Below are 22,410 nucleotides of genomic sequence, written 5' to 3'. Positions count from 1 at the left end.
GTTCTGTCTTGCCCAAGCTCTCACAGGTCATAAGCATCAGAGTTTTCATTTTATTGTATATTCTAAAAATAGTATTTCTAATAATTCTAATTTAATATAATTTTATAATCATTATTTTATATATTTTTATTATTATAATTATTAATTTAACATTTTGTTTATATTTGCTACATTTTTATTCTTTTATTTATATTATAATTGATATAATTTAATAATAAAAATAATTGAATTCTAATAATTAAAAATCATCTGTTAGTATTGTGAAAGATATCTAAGCTTCAGTATAGTCAACATCAAGTTTCAGGTCAAGATTTATGTGAAATTTGGGGGAGTGGAAGAGGGAGATCCTCTGGAAAAATGATGTTTTCCATCAAGCTTAAGTTAATAGGGGACCAAAGGGAGACTGGGAGAAGGAGTCCAGAAAAGAAGGGACACTATGTTCTGGTGGAAAGGAAAGAGAACAAATTGAGAGAAGATTTCCAAATAGGGAAGTCATCTTGGATGTAGAAGAGCATTGAATGGACATGGAATGTGTTTGCATCATGGCAGAACAAAATGGTTCTTAGGCGGAACCTGTCATTAAATAAAATTTATAATCAATAAGAGGAATTTTAAGAAAGGATTAAGATTAAAGTGAAGAATTATCATAGAATTCCAAAGGACAAGTGGGTCCAAAAACAAATTACCAAAAAAAAAGATAACAAATCAATCAAATATAATAAGAAAATAATATACCAAACCTTTTGGGATATGGCCAAAGTTAACCTTAGGGGAAAATTTATGTCTCTGAACTCTTTTGTTAACAAAAAGGGAAAAAGGACACATTCCGTGAATCAAATAAAAAGCTTTCTTTTTAAACCTGGAAAGGCATCTGATTTTTTTTTAAGTACCAAAAAACCCAAAAATAAACATTCTGGAAATCAAAGTAATAAATGTAACTGATTAAACTTATTTTTTAACAAAAAATAAACTATTAGCTCATTTTTAAGAGAAAAAGAAAATTATTGCCAAATTTAAAAAAGAAAAAGGTAACTAACATCCACGGAAAAGAGGGATATAATGAGCATCTTGAGAAGAGACTCTATTTTTACCTTGCACTATCTCTTACCAAAAAGCACATAATACATTATGAATACTTAATAAATAAATGCTTGTTGACTGATTTCACTATCATGTCTTCTCAACTGTTAAAAATAGAAGAGATAGTTTGGAATTTTTTTAGTGGGATTTCTTAAATAAGTTCCTAGGAGATTAAAAATAGTGAAGCAAAGGTGTGCATGGGTTTTAATCCCAGATCTACAAGTGAAGATTTTCTCAGAATCACAGTTTTCTCATCTCTAACATCCTTTTCAGCTCTAAAATTCTGATTCAGAACCTCAAGACGATCAGTTTCTAGGAATCAAAGTACTAATAGGCACATTTTCTAAGAAAAGGGAGATCCCTTTAAGTAAACAACTAATGAAGTGATCGTTTGAGAAAGCAGATGTTTTTAAAAAGAACTTCCATTAGAGAAATGTTCAGAAATTCCAGGTTACTTGGCAAACTTGCCAAAGGCTCAGGTCACATTGCTTTTTCCTCCCTATCTTTCTCTGGAAAAATGCTAAAATTGCAAGTTACCATACAGGTCACCAAGTCAGGTTTGCTGCCTTAAGAGTTCAATCCCAAGAGCCAGTGGCAAGCATCTGAGCATAGAGGGGTGTTTAGAAAGCAGGAACCTATTTGGGGGGAGGAGTTAAAGATGTCTCAAAATCTAGCAAAGAATTCTAGAATTCTTTTCAGTGAGGACACCTGTTCATGTACTATATGTGAGCCCATCTCTCCCATTTTCACCTCAAATATTCTGATCTTTGTAGATGGACATGACAAAATAATTTGGAAACCTGACCCGATGAATCTCTGCTTCTGGATATCTCCATGCTTAAGACACATTCCTTTTCCCAACCTACTCTTCTTTTATTACCTACACACCACTCTTCCTACCACAGCCAAAGCCATTCATTCTGACTTCTCCAACAACTAAATTCAGTTTTCTGAATATTACTTTAATTTTTATAAAAGCAAAGCCTGTAAGAATGATTCCTATTTCTTCTTTTTTCTTGTTTAATTTCTTGGAATTAGTTGTCCCTTATGACAATTTCTTTTAAAACTAGGATAGATTTTTCTAAAAATCCTTTACCTTTTTAAAGATTATTTTGTATTGAATGCATCAGAGGATCTTAATGTACCAAAAAAAAGGGATTCCAAATTAGAAGTCTAAGCCTAACTTGGCAAAATGTTTTGGATGACAGTGAAGAAAGATGACTTGAACATTGTACAGAGGGGACAGTGAGGTGGTTCGGTGGACTGAGAGCCAGACCTAGAGATGGGAAGTCCTGGGTTCAAATCTATCCTCAGACACTTCATAGTTGTGTGACCCTGGACAAGTCACTTAAACTCAATGCCTAGCCCTTATCACCCTTCTGACTTGGAACCAATACACAATATTGATTCTATGATGAAAGGTGTAGATTTTTAAATTAATATTTAGTATCTCCAAAGTATAATATTTATAAACATTTATTAATGTTTAACTAGATATAAAGTTTCCATGAAGGTAAAGGAGAGAGAGAATTCCAAAAAGGCAAGATCTGACTCCTGAACTTGACCACTCTTATAAATCAGGTTTAAAATCATCTCCAAGTTATCTCTCACATCTATTCCTTTCTTTGCACTTACAGAAACAGTTCCCATAACCTGTCATCCAGACTTCTGAAATAAACCTCCTTAAATAGCCTCCACACTTCTAGTCTGTCTTCTTTCCAAACCATTCTCAGTCATTTTTCTAAAGCATAAATCTTCTCCTCAATAAACTTAATGTCTTCTTGCCTCTAAGATAAAATACAAACTTCTTAGCTTGATATTTGGAGGCCCTCAAAGTCAAGAGTCTACCTCCCTTTCCAGATTTATTTTTACATTACTCTCCCTTTCATAGGCTCGCCACCATATATAAATTGGCTTCCTGCTATTTCCTTAATTTTCCGTTCCATTTCCTAGCTTGATACCTTTGCCCAGACTTTACTTCACACCTCTGGACTGTCCTTCCTCTTCAGCTTCTTAGCACCTATCTCAGGACAGCTGTGAAGAACTGCAAACTTTAAATGCTATATAAATGTAAAATTATCACCATCCACAAAATCCTTAGCTCTCTTCAAATCTCAGCTCTGGTGCAATCTCATACGTACCCCAAAGGCCTTTCCTGCTCCCTCCATGGTCCTGGTACTCTCTCCCACTCCAAATCACATTATATTTTCTTTCCTATGTAAAGTGTTATTTCTGTCTCAGGAGAAATGTGGGCTCCTTGAGGGCAGGAACTATCTTTTTCCTTTTATTATATTTCCAATGACCATGGCTGCATGGCTTACACAGAGTAGGTACTTACAATGCCTGTTGAATTCTTTTCTCTCACCTTCTAAACGTGATTTTCTTTTTTGAAAGATATAAAATTGACTGAGATAAGATCCATCTTACAAGATCATTTTACAAGTGGTAGTTAAATGTTTAGAACCCCTAAACATGTTTTCCCCAGGGAGAAAATTCTATTTAATGCACCAAAGTTCCCAGGTCAACCAATGAGTCTTTTTCAAATGTAAAACACATTGGAAATAGAAGGTATATTAATTATCTCCATTTATATAACAGAAAGTAGATTTACACAATACAGTTGTAAACCTAACAAAAGGGTGGTACAAATGAATACTTCAGTGCAAATTTTGTAGTTTATTTTTTTACCAGAGAAATGTAGGAATCCAGATGTCTAAGAATGAGGAGAATCTGAAAGCAAACTATTCCTGTGGCTTTCAGGAAGTTGGTTCATCAATTTGTTCCTCAATTTCCTCATTTACAAAATGAAGGAATTAGACTAATTTGTTCATTTATTAGTTATTAATTATTATTATTCAAGTGTTGGAAAGTCATAGGCTGCAACTGTAAATTATATATATATACATATATGTGGATGGATGTCTATATAATATACATATGAATCTATGTGTGCACATATATATAAGCATATACAAAATATATGTGTAAATATATACGTATTTATGTGAATACATATATGTGGACACACACAGAGAGAAATGATTTACTAATGCTTACTAATGAAAGACCAAGGCATTAAATTACTGAGATATCAAAGCAAATCAAAACTGTAAAAAAAATACACAAAACATTTTCTATTATTATTCATTGCACTAAGAGAGCTAGACTTCTATTATACTTTCTTTAAATTGCTATCATCTAGTGCCATAAAGCACAGGTTTACCCACCAGGCTGGTCCCGTGACAAGTACAGTAAAAGCTTTGTTAGTAGCCAAAAGGGAGGGAGAGAGAATGAGCAGAAATAAGCAGATTAGGTAAAAATGTTAACTTTATTACCTGTAAAATATTTATTTTAGTTAAAGATTCACTTGAGTAAAGACTATTTATTATTAGACCTTGGTAATGATCATGGAGTATGTTTCCTTGCTTTGAGTTTCCTCCCAGTCTCTCCTGGCTTTCTCTACTTTCCCCTGACTCCCCTCACTCCTACCCCCAAGGGGAAAGTTAGCCTAGTCCTACCTGATCCAATATTAACTGTCTCCCATGCCTAGAGCTCTTTCCCTCTTCATTTCCACCTCCTGACTTCCCTCAAGTTTCAGCCAAAGTCCCGCTTTCTGCAAGAAGTCATTCCCAATCACCCTTAATACTAGTTGCTTCCCTCTTCTAATTATCTCTAACTTATCCTGTATGTAATTTTTTCAAGCTCCTTAAGAACAGAGTATACTACTTCCTTGCTTTCTATCTCCAGTATTTAGTTCAATGCTTGGCACATAGTAGGAACCTAATAAATATTAACTGACAAATTTGTCAGGAAAGAATTCATCCGGCAAACACAATTCTGGTAAGTGGTAAACAAAAAATCTAGTAAAGTTTGATGTGCTGCTGTCTGATCAGTCTGAAGCTGGAATTTATTACTTTTTACTTAGGTAAAAAGCAAAGAGATCAAATCAATCAATACTTAGTTAAATTAATTCAGACTATTCATTGGAAGGTTAAATCCTGGGGTGACAGTTTAAATACTTTGGTCACATAATGAGAAGGAGGATTCATTGAAAAGACCCTGATGTTGGGAAAGACTGAAGGTAAAAGGAGAAGGGGACATCAGAGGATGAGACAGAAAGATGGTGTCATAGAAACAATGAATATTAGCTGGACTGACTTCGGGAAACCCTGGGGGATAGAAAAGCCTGACATGCTCTGGTCTATGGGGTCACGAAGAGCCAGAAATTGCTGAATGGCTGAACAATAGCAAACTTGGGTGCTTTTATTCCTTATCCCCACCTAAAATAGTCATATTGAGCAGATTGTAAACTCTTTTACAGGAGAATGCATTTGATTTTTGTCTCCAGCAACTAGCTAGTTAGTTAACAATTTGCACATAGTAGGTCCTTAATAAATGCATGATGAATTGAACTAAGCCACAAAACTCACTATCATCCTCCCAAGAATTTAGGATTCAGTCAGTCAAAAAAGCATTCATTAAGCACTTACTGTGTCGAAGGAATTGTGTTAAGCAGTGGTGTTAGTCTTTGTCAAAGCTTACCCATCAAGATACTTTCTAACCATATGAAATTTAGGTCTACTAGAGTAACAATTAAATTTTAATTTACATGTAAAAGAAGATGAAAGTCATCTCCTCACTCAAATTTTGTTTAATACTCTTAAATGTTTTATATGAACAAGAAAAAAAGTCTGAAAAAAAAATTTAGAGCTTTTCCCAACAAAGTCCACAGTCCTTGTCCTTCTGAGACTGCTAACAACTTCTTAAAGGAATGATTCCATCTAGAGATATCTTGGAACCTACTGACTTAGCAGACACTGATTCATTTTACCCTAATAAAGTCAGACTTGTACTAGGTGATGGATTCCATCAGTCAGGTTTCCCTTTTCTTTTAATTCTTTCAATTTAATTAATTAATTTTCTTTTCATTCTTTAGAATGAAAAGAAAGAGCTGTGCAAAAGTCAGAAATATAGGGGGGTACAATCATATCAGAAACAAAATGGTGGATGAGAAGGATGTCAATGTCCAGCTTCTCCAAAAATGTTTGGATGTATTTTATGACAAGATAATACCATGATCCTTACTCAGCAGATGAACCATCCTATTCATCCAGACTCTATTCAAATTTAAGCTGTTCTATACCATCCTTTTGGGAATATTCCAACTCAGTTTAATCAATAATTACAAAACTTGGGGATGGAGAACCTGGTAGCGGGTGTTGATTAGATCAGATATTCTGGCATCTGATCAGTCTGGAGGTGAAAATGATTGCTTTTTAGCTTGGTGCCTTTGGTCTTAGGAGGAAAACAAATCCAGGCTCTTGCTGGCATAGGTTCTGCTGGTAAGAGCTCCAGAGGCAATTTCTCCTTTAATAAATGATTATTAAACCAAGGAGAAAATTCAGTAGGAGAAGATCATAAGCAGACTAGAAGTCAGCTCAGAGATTCAGACCACACAATCTTGCTTCCTTATTTTTACAAACTGTGTCCTAGAGAGGTAACAACTAGGATTCAAATCCAGGTTCCCAGACTCCAAATTCAGTGTTCTTTGGATTCTAGGCCCAGTTCTGCTACTAACTTGATGTATAACTACAGACAAGTCTTTTTGCTACCTTAGAAAATCTCAGTATCCTCCTCTGTAAAATAAAGGACTTAGATTGATATTCCAGCTTTAATGCTGTGATTCTTTAGAGTTAATTAAGTACTGACTGTGTTTGTCTTTCTTAAAAACTCATCCCATTTGGATATTTAATAAAATGAAAGCATAGTTTCTAATTAGCATTTCTAATTAGACTTGGATTTTTAAATAACCAACCCTGGCAATATGGTACCAAGATGGCCTGGCCGTGGAGTTAGGAGAGACCTGGGATTAAATCAATTACCCTCTGAGTCCCCCCACCAAGGCAAGTGTCTCACAGACTTTAAATCATGGCCAGATTGAGCGTCAGCAGGCCCTTGTCTTTATTATTATATCCTGGGTTCAAATTTGGCTGGTAACAATTAATAGCTGTGTGACCTTGGCCAAGTCACTTAACCTCCACTGCGGAGCCCTTACTGCTCTTCTGCCTTAGAACCAATACATGATATTGATTCCAAGACAGAAGGTACGGCTGTCATTTTTTATAGGACAATAAATTACAGATAAATTGCCTGTCTATCATAGTTGAGGGAGTTTCCCACAAAGGAAATTAACTTCCAAAGGAAATTCCTATCCCTGGATTTATCTATATTAAATATATTAATTATATTATCTATATTAATTAAAGTAATTATCTAAATAATTAAACATATTATCTATATTATCTGTATTAAAACATAGGTCCAGAACAAATAAACAAAAAAGAACTCCCATTTCTCTTGGGCTCTGAAAGTATTCTGTTTGTTAGCTGCATGAAGTTTGGAAGAGATGTTTTATTTCCTTCTTGAAGTATATTCTACTCAAAGAATCAAAGTCAATTTTATACTTTAATATAATTCTTCCTATCTAAACTGGAGCTGCTGTTGGGTGATCTGGCTACCAAAAAGGTTAAAGATTTGTGGTGGGTAGCGTGCTAAATTTTAAAACATATTTAATCGAAGAGATCAACCAGTGTGTAACACTGACTTCAGGAGGCAAATCTCTATATCTCGTGATGGGCACAGATGTACTTTCCCTGAATTAATTAATAACCTCAGTCATCTAGAAAATCCATTTAAACAATACACTTCATTCTTCAGCCAGGCTAGTAAATGAGACAATATGGTACTTGTAAAGAGCCCTGGCTCAGGAACCAGAGAACCTACTCATCGCCTGGTGGGGTTAAGGGTAATGAGGAGTTAAAAAGACTTGCCCAGGGTCCAGCAACACTGTCAGAAGAAAGACTTAAAACAGTCTTGTCCCTTATGATTCCAAAGCCAGTTCTCTACCCACCATGCCATCTTGCCTCTATCTACAAAGATATCAAGAGGGAATTTGTTGTATCTGAGTTACACCAGAAAGAACACTGGCTCTTCCTCTAGGCTCTAGTTTCTTTACCTATAAAATGAGAGGGTTGAACAAGATGACTTCTAGGTCCTTTTTTAACCTGAAAACAGGGACCCTTCTGACCACAAAAGTTTGGAATGATAATAGAGAGATAGGTGAATTAAATGAAGTCACTTCCTCAAAATTGTTGAAAACTGAATGGAATGAAGAGAGGTCTTTAGGAGCATAAGACGGGTTCTACATTTTTATAAACTCTATGAAAACTTGGCAAGCTTAACAAATCTACAGAATACAAAACTGAGAAGAGTAACTAATATACTGGACCACAGAATCAGCATGTGAAAAGATACTGACTGATGGGAAGAAAAGACCAAGTTCAAAAAAGATTCATTTTAATTGAGATAAATAGAAAACCCAATATTTACATTTTTGGGGGCAGGTAAGTGGTACAGTGAATAGAGAACTGGATCTAGAGTGAGGAAGCCATTTTCCTGAGTTCAAATCTGGCCTCAGACACTTACTAGTTGTGTGACCTTGGGAAAGCCACCTAACCCTATTTGCTTCAGTTTCTTCATCCGTCAAATGAATTGGCAAAGGAGATGGCAAGCCACTCTAGTATTTTTGCTAAGAAAGCCCCCAAATGGAGTCACAAAGAGTTAGAAACATATGAAAAATAACTGGACAGCAACAAATATAAGTTTGTTTTTTCTTAATGCATGAATTTATAATAGGAGGACTAATTTTTTATAGCAATTCTTGTGAAAATAATTTTGGAGTCATAGTTAACTTCAAGTTCAATATAAACCAGCAGTGCGGTATAGCTGCATCCTCAAAGTCAAAAGTAATTCATTTTAGGCAGTATTAATAAGTGCATACCGTCCAAATCAATATAATTTTTATAATATATTTTGTATGTTCTGGCCACTTCTAGAATCTTCCATTCTGTTCTGGATTTTAAATGAGGAAAAGGCTCTTTTGTGTTTCCCTGGAACTTAACATGGTATATCATTAATCTGGCTTTAATAAAAGTTGGTTAATAAAACTGATTGATTTTAAGAGGAAGGAAAGTGTCCACAAGTGGGTCAACCAAGATTGATGGTACCATAGGACAAGTAAACCTGAGGTTAACACTTTGTTTTCCCTCCCAGGACTTAATCTCAATAAAGATTATCTCCCACAAAGGAAACAAAGAGACAAAATACTAATAGTGTAGCTCACCATCTTTCTGAGAACCTCAAAAATTTAGTGCATGGCACAGTAGTTCTGAGATGCTGAAATGTATCAGGAGAAAAACTCTTAATATTCTCTGGTTTCTGAAAACATGCATGATGGTCCCTGAAAAAAATATTAATTTACCAAATCTATTTTTTTCTGTTTGGTAAATGATTTTTCTTTCTCACCTATAGTGAGTGGCTAAAACTAAAAAATTTTAGTTTTATGAAAATAAAAAATAAAATTGTTAGTTTTGTCATTCCTGCTCCTAATAAAGGTAGTCATGATCCATTTAGGTTTCTGCACTGGCCATCTATAGGGTGAAAATTTTTAATACAGATCTTTTTGCACATAAAATTATGCCACACTAAACCAAGAACTTTTGAGATTCTTATAATACCAAGGATGTAAGTCAGTCCCAAGAAATGGCTGTAATGACTATCAAGGGACTGCCGATTCATGAAAGAATAAAAAAGTTTCCATGAAAGAAGGCAACTGTTTATACTGGATGATTACATGCAACTGAATGGAGTCGATTTCCCAGAGTCAATAATCCACTGGGGTTCATAAGAAATATTTACATATAAGAAAGGAGACAGTAAAGCTGTGCTATAAAGAATTCCAATAACCAAGTCTCTATTCCAAAGGTAGTAAAAAACAGGCAGAATCTGCTCATATTAAATTAAATTCTATCTTTAAAATGATGTTTCTAAAAAACACATGGGAAATAAATAGAAATTATCAACTACCAGGCCGGTCAAAGAAATTTGAGACTGAAAGACAGAAAATCTGCAAGATAATTTTCATGATCAGAATATAAGCCTACTATTCATAAAGTTTTTATAGGCAAGGCAGATAGGTGATGTAATCAACAGTAGGGTCATATCAGCTATATTTACACAGCTGCAAGATATTAAAGATGGAGAGGTAAAATATTTTGTAATAAAGTACAAAGTGTGAAATGCAAAGTAGAAACGGAATAAGGCACCTGCTCAAGAATAGAAAAGGTTAGATGAAACATTTTTACAGTCATTTTTGACATGTGTCAACAGTGCTCAATCACTTCAATTGGAGGGAAACTGGGAAGCCCAGTTACTAAGTGATTAAGCAACAACAAAAACTACAGTTGTTTTGCAGAACATTTCTCTCTTCAAAGACTGGTGTTTGCCTTCATATTCACTAAATTCAAATTATTCCAACAAGATTTTCCATCTAAATATTACGTATGATAGAAGTGTCTTTAAAAGTTCATTTAACTAAGGAGGCTTCTAATTTACAAAGCAGAAGATACAAAAAGTTTAGGAATTCAAAGAGAAATATGCAACCAGTTAGTAGATTTTTAGGAAAAACAACTTCTGTCAAATTTAATATACACTTGAATAGCAACAAAGTAGATTTATAGCATCAAATACAAGTCTTTCCTGTTTCCCCTGTACATGGAAATGCTCATTTCATTTGGTCTTTGAAAAATTCAAAATGAAAAGAAAATTAGAAGAAAAAAAATTCAAACTGTTACTTAAATAGGATGTAAGTTGTGATTAGTCTTGGATTTAAAGGAAATCTTCCCATCACTGCCCCACATTGCTGCAAAAATAGCCAAGCACTAAATTATCTTCCTCAAATTTTAGATTTCCTTCAGTGACCTTAAAATGTGATAGGTCTGCAAGGTGCCAGATACAAAAGGGGTTGTTTCCTTTTTTGGCTTTGGTGTATACAGCATTTTTCTTCTCAACACCTTTTTTTTTTTTTTTTAAACCGTTACCTTCCATCTTGTCCTCAATACTGTGTATTGGCTCCAAGATAGAAGAGTGGTAAGGGCTAGGCAATGGGGGTTAAGTGACTTGCCTAGACAGTCAACACCTTCTTAAGGCACATGCTTAATGGTGGAGCATGAGTCAAAGGACCTGGACATTTCAACCATTTTTTAAACATAATTTCAAATTTACCTAGAAAGATTACAGCAACTTGTAGTTTCATCAACACTACATCGGTGGGCCTATCTTTCCATAACTCATCCAAAAAGTACCATTCTAGATTTTCCCCTCACAATTGCCACATTTTCTGGGTAAGAATGGAAAATTCAGGGTTATTTTGATATACATTTCTCTATTAGTTATCTGGAATATTCTTTCTTAATAGTCTGCAGTTCTTTTGAGATTTATTTGTTCCTATACTGCTACCATTTGCCTACTGGTCAATGGCTTTTAGGCACAATGATTTTGTTTCCATAAATCTTTTCAATTTCATATAATCACATTTTCTGTTATATCTTTCACAATAGCAGACACGATCTAAACAAAACTGGACTTTAAATGAAGAAGTAATCTTGTAATTAGGAAATGCCTATTTCAGAGTGAGGTGAGATCTCCTATCAAAGAATCAACATCTAGAAGTCCATACCCACTGACAGGTCAACTTGTAGAGTCTCCAATGATGACAGAAAGTAGAAATAGATAAGAGCCACAACCCCCCAAACTACCCTTTTTTCCCCCAAGAGAAATTCTTCTTCTCTTCATTCAGTATAATGCTCAGAAATAGGATAAAATCTTTTTTTAGGCACTGTCAAACAAGAATAAGCTGCTTACTTTAGGAACAAGTTAATCAAGTGAAAGCAATAAATCCTCTTTGCCAGGGAGAAGTAACAGGTCAAGGAAAGTCACAGTTAATCTTTCATTCTAAATAACAGGTGCATTGCAAAAAAATGGCCAACTAGCCACTGGTCACATGGGTCATTGAACCCAATGGGCTTTTATAATGTGCTCTTTCATGACTCAGAAATTAGGGGGGAGTCATAACAGCATTGCATCTTGGTCAAATGATCTCCTCTCCCTGAGGCGACTTAGAAGACACACCTGTCTGTCAGCCACCACCCAAGAGAGCCCCAGTTAAAAAACAAAACAAACAACCTGCCTACTGAATTAATGGCATCTGCAGACAAGAAGAAACTGGATATTCTTTCAGGAGCAGAGAGTGTTCAGGCTGACTTTGGGGGAAAAAAAAAGATTTTATGACTTGCTGAAGAATTTTACTCATCTCTTCACCTCATTTTTCTCTCTGTTTGGGTCCTTAATGTAACAGGTTTCTCTTTTGAATTGAAGGGGATATTTGCAACAATTCATAGCTTCACCAACAATGCTTTAGTGTGCCTGTCTTTCCATGACTTTCTCTGAATTGACTAATCCCATCTTTTCTCCTCTTTTCTAGTTCATGGGTATGAAGCAAAAACTCAAGAGTAAGCCAAATGGGTATCAATATTCACCTACGAGAACAAGGACACATGCCAAAGTCAAATAAAAATGGCTTTTGGATCATCAGCCATTTGGAATTATGCATTTCTGCTAACAATGGAGAGTTGAGAGCAATATTCCAGTTTTACTTTTTGCTTGATCTTAGATCCTGGTTTAGTAATAGGTAATGAGGGATTAAACCTGTGATTTCCTTGATACAGGAAAGCCTTAGGCGAGGAGAATCCCTTTACCAAGGCAGAACTGTACTTACAGAGTTTCCAAGAACACCAAGATGTGAAGGGATTTGCCCAGGGCTAGGACATATGAAAGAGATAGAGTAAATAATCATGAAAAAGATCCTAAAATATCTAAGATATATTTAAGGAGACAGGGTCCTCCAACCCTCAGCAACAGAACACAATCTGAATTTTTACTATAAAGAGCGTTGCTCTTGTGTCCCTAAAATCCACACCACTATTTCTGCTTTTGCATAAACTCATCCTCTCCTTCAAAGATCAGTTTTCCCATGGTTTCATATTAAAAATGTACTGAAGGAAATTTTCATCTTTGAGAAAATCCCACCTGCATAATTCCTTAGATTCTACACTGCTGGCAAGACCTGACAGCATGGAAACTTAATCCATATTCCAATTGCAGGAACACATTCCCCTTTAATTCTTAGAATACCAATAGTTTCTCTCTCTTTGGGAATATGGCAGTCCAAAGGGTATTTGACTTGGATCAAGTGACATCTACTATATATCTAAGCATTTCCTGATCTCTCCATAAATGTGAATGTGCCTTCTCTCCTCAACTTAAACCTTCTACCTTTTTAATATGTTTTAATCCCTTTTAAAATACAAACTCTGAATACAGGAACTATTTTCACTTTTTTGTCTTTCTATGCCCAGAAACTAGTGTACCACCTTGAAAAATCATAGGACCATCAGAGGCTTTGAATATGAATGAATGAATAGAATGAAATTTACTGTTAAAAGTAGCTATTGTAAACAGTTTTAGTTCTTTTTGAGACAGGAACGTTCCCAGTCTCAAAATCATACTATACTAGTAAAAATTTTACATTGAAAAGCTGAGCCTTTCATTTTATGGAAAGGTCAATATCAGTAGAAATGCTTCAGCCCTCTTTGTTACTCCTTTTCAACTCTGAGTCCCCAGCCCATTGTCCATTTAACCCAGATGCATGCATTTATTTAGACAATTCCTATGGGGCATCCATTCAGATTCAAGTAGAATTCTTCTGGCCAATAGATATTATTTCTCATTTAGTCCATCTTGCATTAGAACTCCTCTGAAGTACGATATATCTTTGCAATGTCTTGGGGCTTGATGGGATCAATAGAATGTCATATACAAAGAGAAGCACCTGAGCAATCTCACTTTCCAAAAGGGTTCTTTCCTCCATGACCTGGACTCTGTTAGAGCTCCTCCACCACAGAGGGAAATACTATTGGCGAGCACACATCACCCAGTTTTAGGTCTCACCTAAAATTCAGAAGGTCACTGAATGGAGTTTATTTTTGTTAATACGTCTTCTACTCCTTATATGTGGGTGGAAGACACCTTGTTAGAATAGAGACCATAAGGCAATGTTTTGTTCTACCAAAGCAAATGTGTGTTTTGTTTTGGTAATCAATATAAAGTAATCTTATGAGACCTTTGGTCAATTGTGAGACATGCTACAGGGTTGAATACTGTGTGAAAGACTGCTTATTCTCTACTAACATCTTCATTTAGGGTGCATTCAATTCACATATAAATAAGTACCATAAAGATTTTATATAGCTAGAAGAGTAGATATAAAGATTAGGAGTTAATGATGCCCTTTGCATCACTTTTTTTCATATTAATAAGGTTCCATATTAATAAGGTCCTCAGATTTCCTTATGTATCAAGCTCTTTGTCTCCAGGATGAAGCCCCTACTACACTAGATTTATCCAGTCTAGTTGCTTGTTCTATTTTGTTTTTTGGGGGGATTTTTTTTCCCTCTGCTATCATTTCTCTCTCCTTTATAAGCCCCTCAGAGAGTATGATGCTGGGGTCTAAGTGTGCTGGGTTCTGTTGTCCATGAAGGAGGAAAAAAGTTTGTTAAAATGATTTTTTTCCCTTTTCTGTTTTTATTCCTTTTGTACAACTCCTTGTTTTCATACTTGAATGCCTTTAAAAATGACTTTGCAAAGCTGAATCTCTTGCCAAACTTTCTTTAAACTGGTTTTACCCTCCACTGCTTTTCTCCGCTTTATGAGATGATAGTGCTCACAATCATCCATCAACCGTCATAAGAGTTTACAGACAAGTTGATGTTCTAACCCAGTATTGCCTTTGGCTGACATCTCTCCATTTGGCAAGTAAGACAAATGTTTGCTGACTAAGGCATTTTCTGGGTTCTTTTGGTTTGCTTGTTGTAGCAACTAATTTGCTTTGGCTTAACTTCTGGATGAAATTACTATAATCAAAGTCAATGTCATTTTTCTTATATTTTTTCCATTTTTAAATTTTCAATGGTTTATTTAAATAATTCAGACTGTCATCTCAAATTTACCATATTTTTTCTCATTATTATTTGTTCTTTTTATTTATTATAAATTCCTACTTAAGACAAGGTGATCGTCTAACTGTGCAGAGAGAACCATATCAAGGATAACTCCAAATTCTGTAACTAGCTTCAATTTCATTCTTTTTAATATTATTTGGATCAAGTGAGATAATATGTAGAAAGTACAGTAAAATATAAAAGCACTACATAAGTATTAGCTATAATAAAAACAATAATAATAATAATTGGTGATGGAAATAGTAATTGCCATTATTCTAGCCATTTCCAGTACATACCAATTCTTTATTCAGAAGAAAATATTCATCACATAGAACTGTTAAGATTTCTCCATTAGAAATGTGCCAAAATTGATGCTTAGGTTCCTAGGTTAGGCATTAAAAGATAACTTGATCCATATTACTGGGAAAAACTAAATTGAGAGATGGAAAACAAGCTTAGTCCCAAGCTCTGCAACTGACTTGACAAGTGACTTTAGGAAATTCAACAAATATTTTTTAAATACTCATTTTCTTTTCTTTTCGTCTTTTAGGTTCTGATTGAATTTTTTTTTATTTTTTCAATTACACATAGAAACAATTTTTGATAATTCTGACATTTTATGATTTAGATTTCCCCCCCTCCCACTCCCCAAGATGGTAAATAGTTTAATCTAGGTTATATCAGTGTTAAGTAGTCATTTTCCCTGTGAAGAACATTATAGGAGGATATATAAACTATATCTTACAAAGTTCTAGTCTCTTCCCTCAAAGATCAATTAAAAGGAACCTAATGAGCAATAAAGAATCACTGAAGAATTTTGAACAGGAGAGTGAAGAGTTCAGAACTATATCCAAAAGGAAGATGAGTCTTGTAGCCCTCTAAAAGTTTTGTGACAGGTGTCAAGAGCTGGTACACTGTTAGGAGTCTATTACACTAGGCACTCAGCCTCCAGAGCCTCAGTTTCTTTATGTGAAAAATATGAAGGGTTTGGCTTAGATCTTTACCCTTCCAGGCATAAAATAGTGTCATCTTAGGAAATCTCATCAGTGGGGATTCTGATGGGAGAGGGTAAAAGGTAAAGAGTGGCAATAGTAGTTTCTACATATATATCATGTATTTGGAATCTGAGAATATTTCTATAGAGGTTCCCTGCCCATAATGAGTTCACGATTAGAATTTTAAATGAATTTGTCATATCCTTTACACTTCTATTCTAAAACAAAAGTTGACTAAAGTACATAGCAAGATTCTAATTTACTCATAAGAACATCTCTTTACAGTATTTCCTAGACAAAAGGCAGTATTTTAATTCTGTTACTATTGCCTAAAACAAACATTAATTTTGAGAAGGAACCCTACTAACATTTTTTTGAGATTATACATAAAAATAGATCATTCTGTCAGCACTGTTATACCCATTCCCTATCCCATTTTCCCCTAAGTCTTTCTTACCTTGGTGATTTAAGGCGACTCGGGTGGGTTGTTCTTGGAATCCAGGTTCCACTAGCTCACTCTGACTGTGAGTAGAACTCTGATCTACCTTGTCCTAAAAAAAAACCAGAAAATCTAATCAAAACATGCATTTCACATTCTCCAGGAACTCTAAGCTCTTAGGCTCATACACATCTATATGTATGTGTGTATGGATCTGTGGTCTCATAATATTGCAAACTAGGGCCCCATTTATTCCTGTATAGCCTTAAATCCATCCAGAGAACTCACCCAGTGTGCTAGAGACCTAACTCTCAATTCTCTTTGAAATCTCACAAATAACAAAGATTATTAAAATTCCCATTGAGGGAAAATGAGCATAAAGAAATATAAAATGTCATTTCACATAGGATGATTATGTAAGAGCTAGAAGAGAGCTTAGTCCAAACTCCTTTATGGTATAGATGAAGAAATTTGGGGTCAGAGAGAGCTTAGGTGATGTGTCCAAAGTCACAAGTAATAACCATCCAAGAAGGACCTTGGACTCCAAGGAGACCAAGGAGTTGGTAGAAATGATTTCTCAGAGAAGCCAGAACAAATATGAACTACTTTTTCTTAAGTGGACATTTAAAAGAATTAGTACATTGGGCAAAGAAGGCAGGGGTGGGCATATTGGGCATGAGGAAAATCATAAAATCGACAATGACCATGACCAAATACATGTACAAGATCAGCAGGTAATGAGAAGCTAATAGGGTACTTGCATTCTAATTTCTACATTCTGATTTCATACAGACATGAGTCTTCTCCAATGACTACAGATATTTTAGAGTAGGCTCTGCTTCAAGCCTTAAAAGTGTTTCTATGACAAAACACTCTAAGCCCATAAATTTCATACACAAAAATCTTATAATCAGTTGCTCAAACAGCATTAATCATGCATCTACTATATGCCAGGCCATATGGTAAGTGCTAAGAATACAGAAAGAGGCAAAAGCCAGCCTCTGCCCTCAAGGAACATATAATTTAATGGAGGAGACCACAAGCAAACAAATAATTGCAAACAAGGTACTTATAGGATGAATAGGAAATAATTAACTGGGGAAAGAGACTAAAAGAAGAGTTGAGGAAGCTTTATTGTAGAAGATGGGGTTTTAGTTGGGATTTAAAGGAAGCCAGGAAGGTCTAAAGTCTGGGCAGAGGAGGAAGAGCATTCCAGGCAAAGGGGACAACCAGAGAAAATGAAAAAGGATCTTTTTATAGGAAGACAAAAAAGGCTACAGTCACTGGATTTCAGAGCACATTTTGGGGAGTAAAGTAGAAGTCTGGAGCAGTAGGTTATGATTTGTTTTGAAGGCCAAAAAGAACATTTTGGTTTTAGTCCTGGATGTGATAGGAAGCCATTCTTTTATTGAATGTGGAAAAGACAAGGTTGGGCCTGTGCTTTAGTGGCTGAACATTGGAAAGACTGGAGCGAGGACTTGAGGAAGGAAGACGAGGCAGACCCACCAGTAAGATACTGTCATGGTCCAGGTGGGAGGTCATGAGGGCCTCCATCATTGTGGTAGCAGTGAATTCTGTTTGGGATATACTGGATATACAATTCAAGTTGTCTGAAAGGCAGTTAGAGATGGAAGATGGTAGGTCAGCGGGGAGTTTGGGGCAGGACTGGTGGATTTGGTGATCATCAGCATAGAGATGATAATTAAATCCATGGGAGTTGATGAGATCACTGAGTAAAGTAGTAAAGAGGGAAAAGAGGACAGGACCCAGGATTGAACTGTATGGGACGCCCATGGCTAAAGGGAGTGATGTGAATGAGAATCCAGCAAAGGAGACTGAGAAGTAATGATCAAATTGGTAGGAGAAGAATCAAGAGGAGAGTAGTGGTCTGAAAACCTAGAAAGAAGAAAGAGTCATGAAAGAGACAATGATCAATAGTGTTACTAGGTGCTGAGAGTAGAAGACAATGAGAACTGAGAAAAGGTCATCCATTTGGCAACTAAGGAATCACTGGTAACTTTTTTAGTGGAATGACAAAGTTGGAAGTCAGACTGTAAGTGGTTAAGAAGAATGTAAAAAGGGAGAAAGTAGAAGCACCTATTATGTGATCCTCTTCTCAAAGAGTTCAGCCACAATGGCCAAAAGAGATAGAAGACCAAAGTGGTAAGAGATGGAAATGAAGGTTTTTTGTTTTGTTTTTGTTTTTTCCCAAAATGGTGGTGACATGGGCATGTTTGCACACAGAAGGGAATACAATGGGGGAATTCGGAAATAAATGATAGAGTACAGATGGATCACTGGGACAATTTGTTGAAGGAGACAGGATGAAATGGGATCACTTGAGTAGATAGATGGGATTAGCGTTGGTAAAGTATAAAACTACCTCATCCTGTGAGACAGGGTTCATGAAGGAGGAGATGGTGGCAGAAAACACATTAGTGAAAAGAAATAGAGAAAAGAGAACTCATGGGGATGGCCTAATTTTTTTTGTAAAATAAGAGCCAAGTTTCTCAGGTAGGAGAATGAGGAAAAAGGAAGCCATAAGAAGTGTGATGAGAGATGAAAATATCTTCAAGAACCACTGTGTAGAATAGAATAGTGAGGAGAAAAGAGGGCTGGAGCCTGTGGAATGGAAGTCACAAGAAGTGGGGCTTAGTCTTGGCTCTGCTATTTACGAGTCAAAGACTTTAAGTAAATGACTTGATTTCTCAGAGTGGAAGCTTATCATTTGTCAAATGGGAAACATAATACTTTCAACACACACCAGACAGGGTTGTTGCAAGGTTCAACACAGCAAGACGCTATGTAATCTTGTAAAAACTATACTTATTTGTTACAAGGATTTATTTTCTCTTTTTCTTTTACCCTAGTGGGGTAAAAGAAAAAAGGGAAAAAAATAAATGTTTGGCTCTTTTTTTTCTTTTGGGGTGGGGTGTAGAGTAGAAAGTAACATGGTAAGGAGGGAGTACATTCCAAGCATGAGGAAAGCTTGTACAAAAGCCTGGAGATAGGGGATGGAAAATGACATCTGAGGCTCAACAAGGCAGCCAGTTTGGAGGATGTAAAGGGAGGAAGGGAAGAATTTAAAACGAAACTATAAAAGGAAGTTAGATCTCAGTTTTGAAGGACTTTAAACATCAAATGGGGGAAGGAGCCGGTATTGGATCCTAAGATTATTCAGAGTTCCCAGATCCTGGTCCACAGTCCTGCATAAAATAATGCATATACCAATAAGCCCTTTTGAGGCTGCTGTGTTCTAATTCACTCCTGAAGATATCTTGCTAATACATAAGAATTCATGTGAGGACAGGAGCAAAATAGGTCCTGGACTTGTCTACAGTTTCCTCAAAACTGTCTCACGTCCAGAGTGAATATATCTAGAAAACTAATATCCTCCCACACACACCCAAAAGGACTCTCCTTATCTAGAGTCCACTTATCTGGAGAATTCAACTATCAAGAACATAGCAAGAACTAGGAAGGTAAGCAAAAAAGGACTTATAAAGTCCAAGCACTAAAGTTCATGCACTTAACTCAAAGGTAGTTCTCATAAAGTTAACTAACTTATTCCTACTTTACACAGAATTCCAATAAATTTAAATTATATTATTTCCCAGTTAATGGTGATTCAGCTGTTGGAGATGCTGGAGAAGGAATACTGAGAGCAACAAGAATTAACATGCAGTATTGTAATGAATGAATTTTTTTAAAAATCACAATACCATAATTATGGCTACTTTAAGATATACCAAGAGGTCCAAATCCACTCCCACACCCTGGTAAGGTGTATGAGATTTTACATTTGTTCCTGCCGACCCTTTTAAAAGCCACCTTGCCTTTCCTTCCATTTGCAATGAAGCCAAATTCTCCTTTATGAGTTCTCTCTCCTTATAAGCTATATTTATATTATAAATTAATAAATTCACAATTATATAATTAATAACGCATTTCATAATAAATATAACATATAATAATTATTGATATTGTTGTATTAATATCAAAAATAAAGAAAGAAAGAATATATTAAAATTACAATTATAACGTTGGCACTTTGAGAGCAGGGGCTGCCTCTTTTTTTCTACTTGTACTCCCAAGAGTTTTAACACATTGTTTGGCACATAGTAAGCACTTAATGCATTTCCATTCCATTCCATTCCATTCCATTTGAGGAACACAGTTACCCAGTGAGACAGGTGCCACCATCATCCTCATTTTACTGAGGAGGAAACTGAGGCTGGGAAATTTCATTGACTTGCCTACTGTCCCAGAAACAACAAATATTGAAGAGAGGATTTGAAATTAGGGCTTCTTAACTCCAAGTCAAGTATTCTTTCCACTAAGCTACATTATTACCCTTCCTCTTGAGAGGCTACACTACTAACATATAATCTCTGGAGGGTGTAGCTTCAATGGCAGAGTTCTTTGTAAGCTATGAAGAAGATGAAATATGGCCCTAGACAGATTAGGTTAAGGACAAATTAGCTCCGCTAACCCCCACCCCTGCCCCCAGCCCAGATTATGATTCATATTTTTTTTCAGAAACTTTTATTTCCTTCAAGAAGTTTTAAATCCACACTAATCCACGGAGGTTCTACCAAACTTCCCTGAGGGGCTGTCAAAGACCAAGAGGTTGACATGGCAAATTATTCTGGAATTATATGTAAGAAGTATGACGAATACCTAATTTGTCTATATACACAACTAATTTTTTTTTCAGACCACACCTATGATTTCATCAGTAGGAGAAAATCACTCAGACTCAGATTAACAAGTCCTCAGTTGATAATCAACTTAAGAATCTTTAAAGAATTGCTGGGAGCCCTGAGAGATTAGATGCCTTGCCCATGGTCCCTTCTACCACTAGGAAATGTCTACAACTGCTGGACTGGAATCCAGTTTTTTTTTTCTCCGAATAAAAATGGCTGAAAATGTCCATTTCTCCCCCCCCCCCCATTCTGCATTGTCTTTCAGCTACAAAATCCAAAAGGGCCATTCTAAAAAGCTTTTGATCAGCTGCCATGTGCTGTGGTCCAGAAAAATCTGGAAAGGAGCATCATATTGTTTTAAAAAGAAAAAAAAAAGCAAGATTGATGTAATATAAAGGCATTTCTTTCAAAGCAGTATGAGGCCACAAGGAGAAAAATGTGGCTCTCGTGTCATTGAAAAGATTCCTCACAATGCCTGGAAGGTTAAGTACAACTATTTATATAAACTCTTAGTTCCAAGACAAATCATGGCCCCTCGCCAGGTGCCAAAGAATCAAAAACTGGACACTGGGTCAAGGTTAAATGTTTTGTTATTGTTATAAACTGGGATTCTTTTAAAGAGACAGTCTTTGGCAGTTTGGTTGGGTCTCAAAGAAGGCAAGACAAAAATCATCTTTGCTTTCAAACCCATTTTTTTAGGAACAAAAAACTAAACACAATGGCTGAGCCTGCCTTTTGGAGTTTTGAAGTTGCTTCTCTCTCTCTAGATCTGGGGAGCAGAGATTTCATCTGAAAGAAAATGAGGCATTTGATTATCTCTCCTAATTCTTCTTGAACTTGGAGGAGTTGGTACAAGCTATCTCTAGGAGGAGGTGAGGGAAGAACTTGGGTCTTCCTACTGTGGGAGGAGAAACACAGAGGAAAAACAACTGCTTGAACACGTGGGCTGATGGGGATATTATTGGGGATGAAGACACTAAACGATAACTCTAGTCCAACTTTCAATAATTTGGAATTAGATCTTGATCAATGACACATGTAAAACTTAGTGGAATTGTGCATCGGCTAAGGGGGTTTAGGGAGGTTTGGGGGAGAGGGAAAGAAAATGAAACATGTAACTATGGGAAAATATTCAAAATAAAAATATAACTAAAAATAAATAAATAAAACATTAAACAAAAAAAGCAACTCAGAAATATATATATATATATATATACACACACATATATATA

General features: G+C 35.7%; 1 protein-coding gene across 2 annotated transcripts in view; it reads right to left on the bottom strand.

Annotated features, from left to right (window-relative positions):
• Nucleotides 1-22,410, bottom strand: part of GRB10 (growth factor receptor bound protein 10) — a 217,748-nt gene that overhangs the window by 140,106 nt on the left and 55,232 nt on the right. For both annotated transcript variants that reach the window (XM_044671364.1, XM_044671442.1), the window contains exon 3: nucleotides 16,491-16,584. In XM_044671364.1, coding sequence (XP_044527299.1) covers nucleotides 16,491-16,584 — 94 coding nt within the window. The remainder of the gene's footprint in view (nucleotides 1-16,490; nucleotides 16,585-22,410) is intronic.

Source organism: Gracilinanus agilis, chromosome 1 (assembly GCF_016433145.1).
Source record: "Gracilinanus agilis isolate LMUSP501 chromosome 1, AgileGrace, whole genome shotgun sequence".
NCBI lineage: Eukaryota > Metazoa > Chordata > Mammalia > Didelphimorphia > Didelphidae > Gracilinanus > Gracilinanus agilis.
This window is presented reverse-complemented; position numbering and strand designations above follow the sequence as displayed.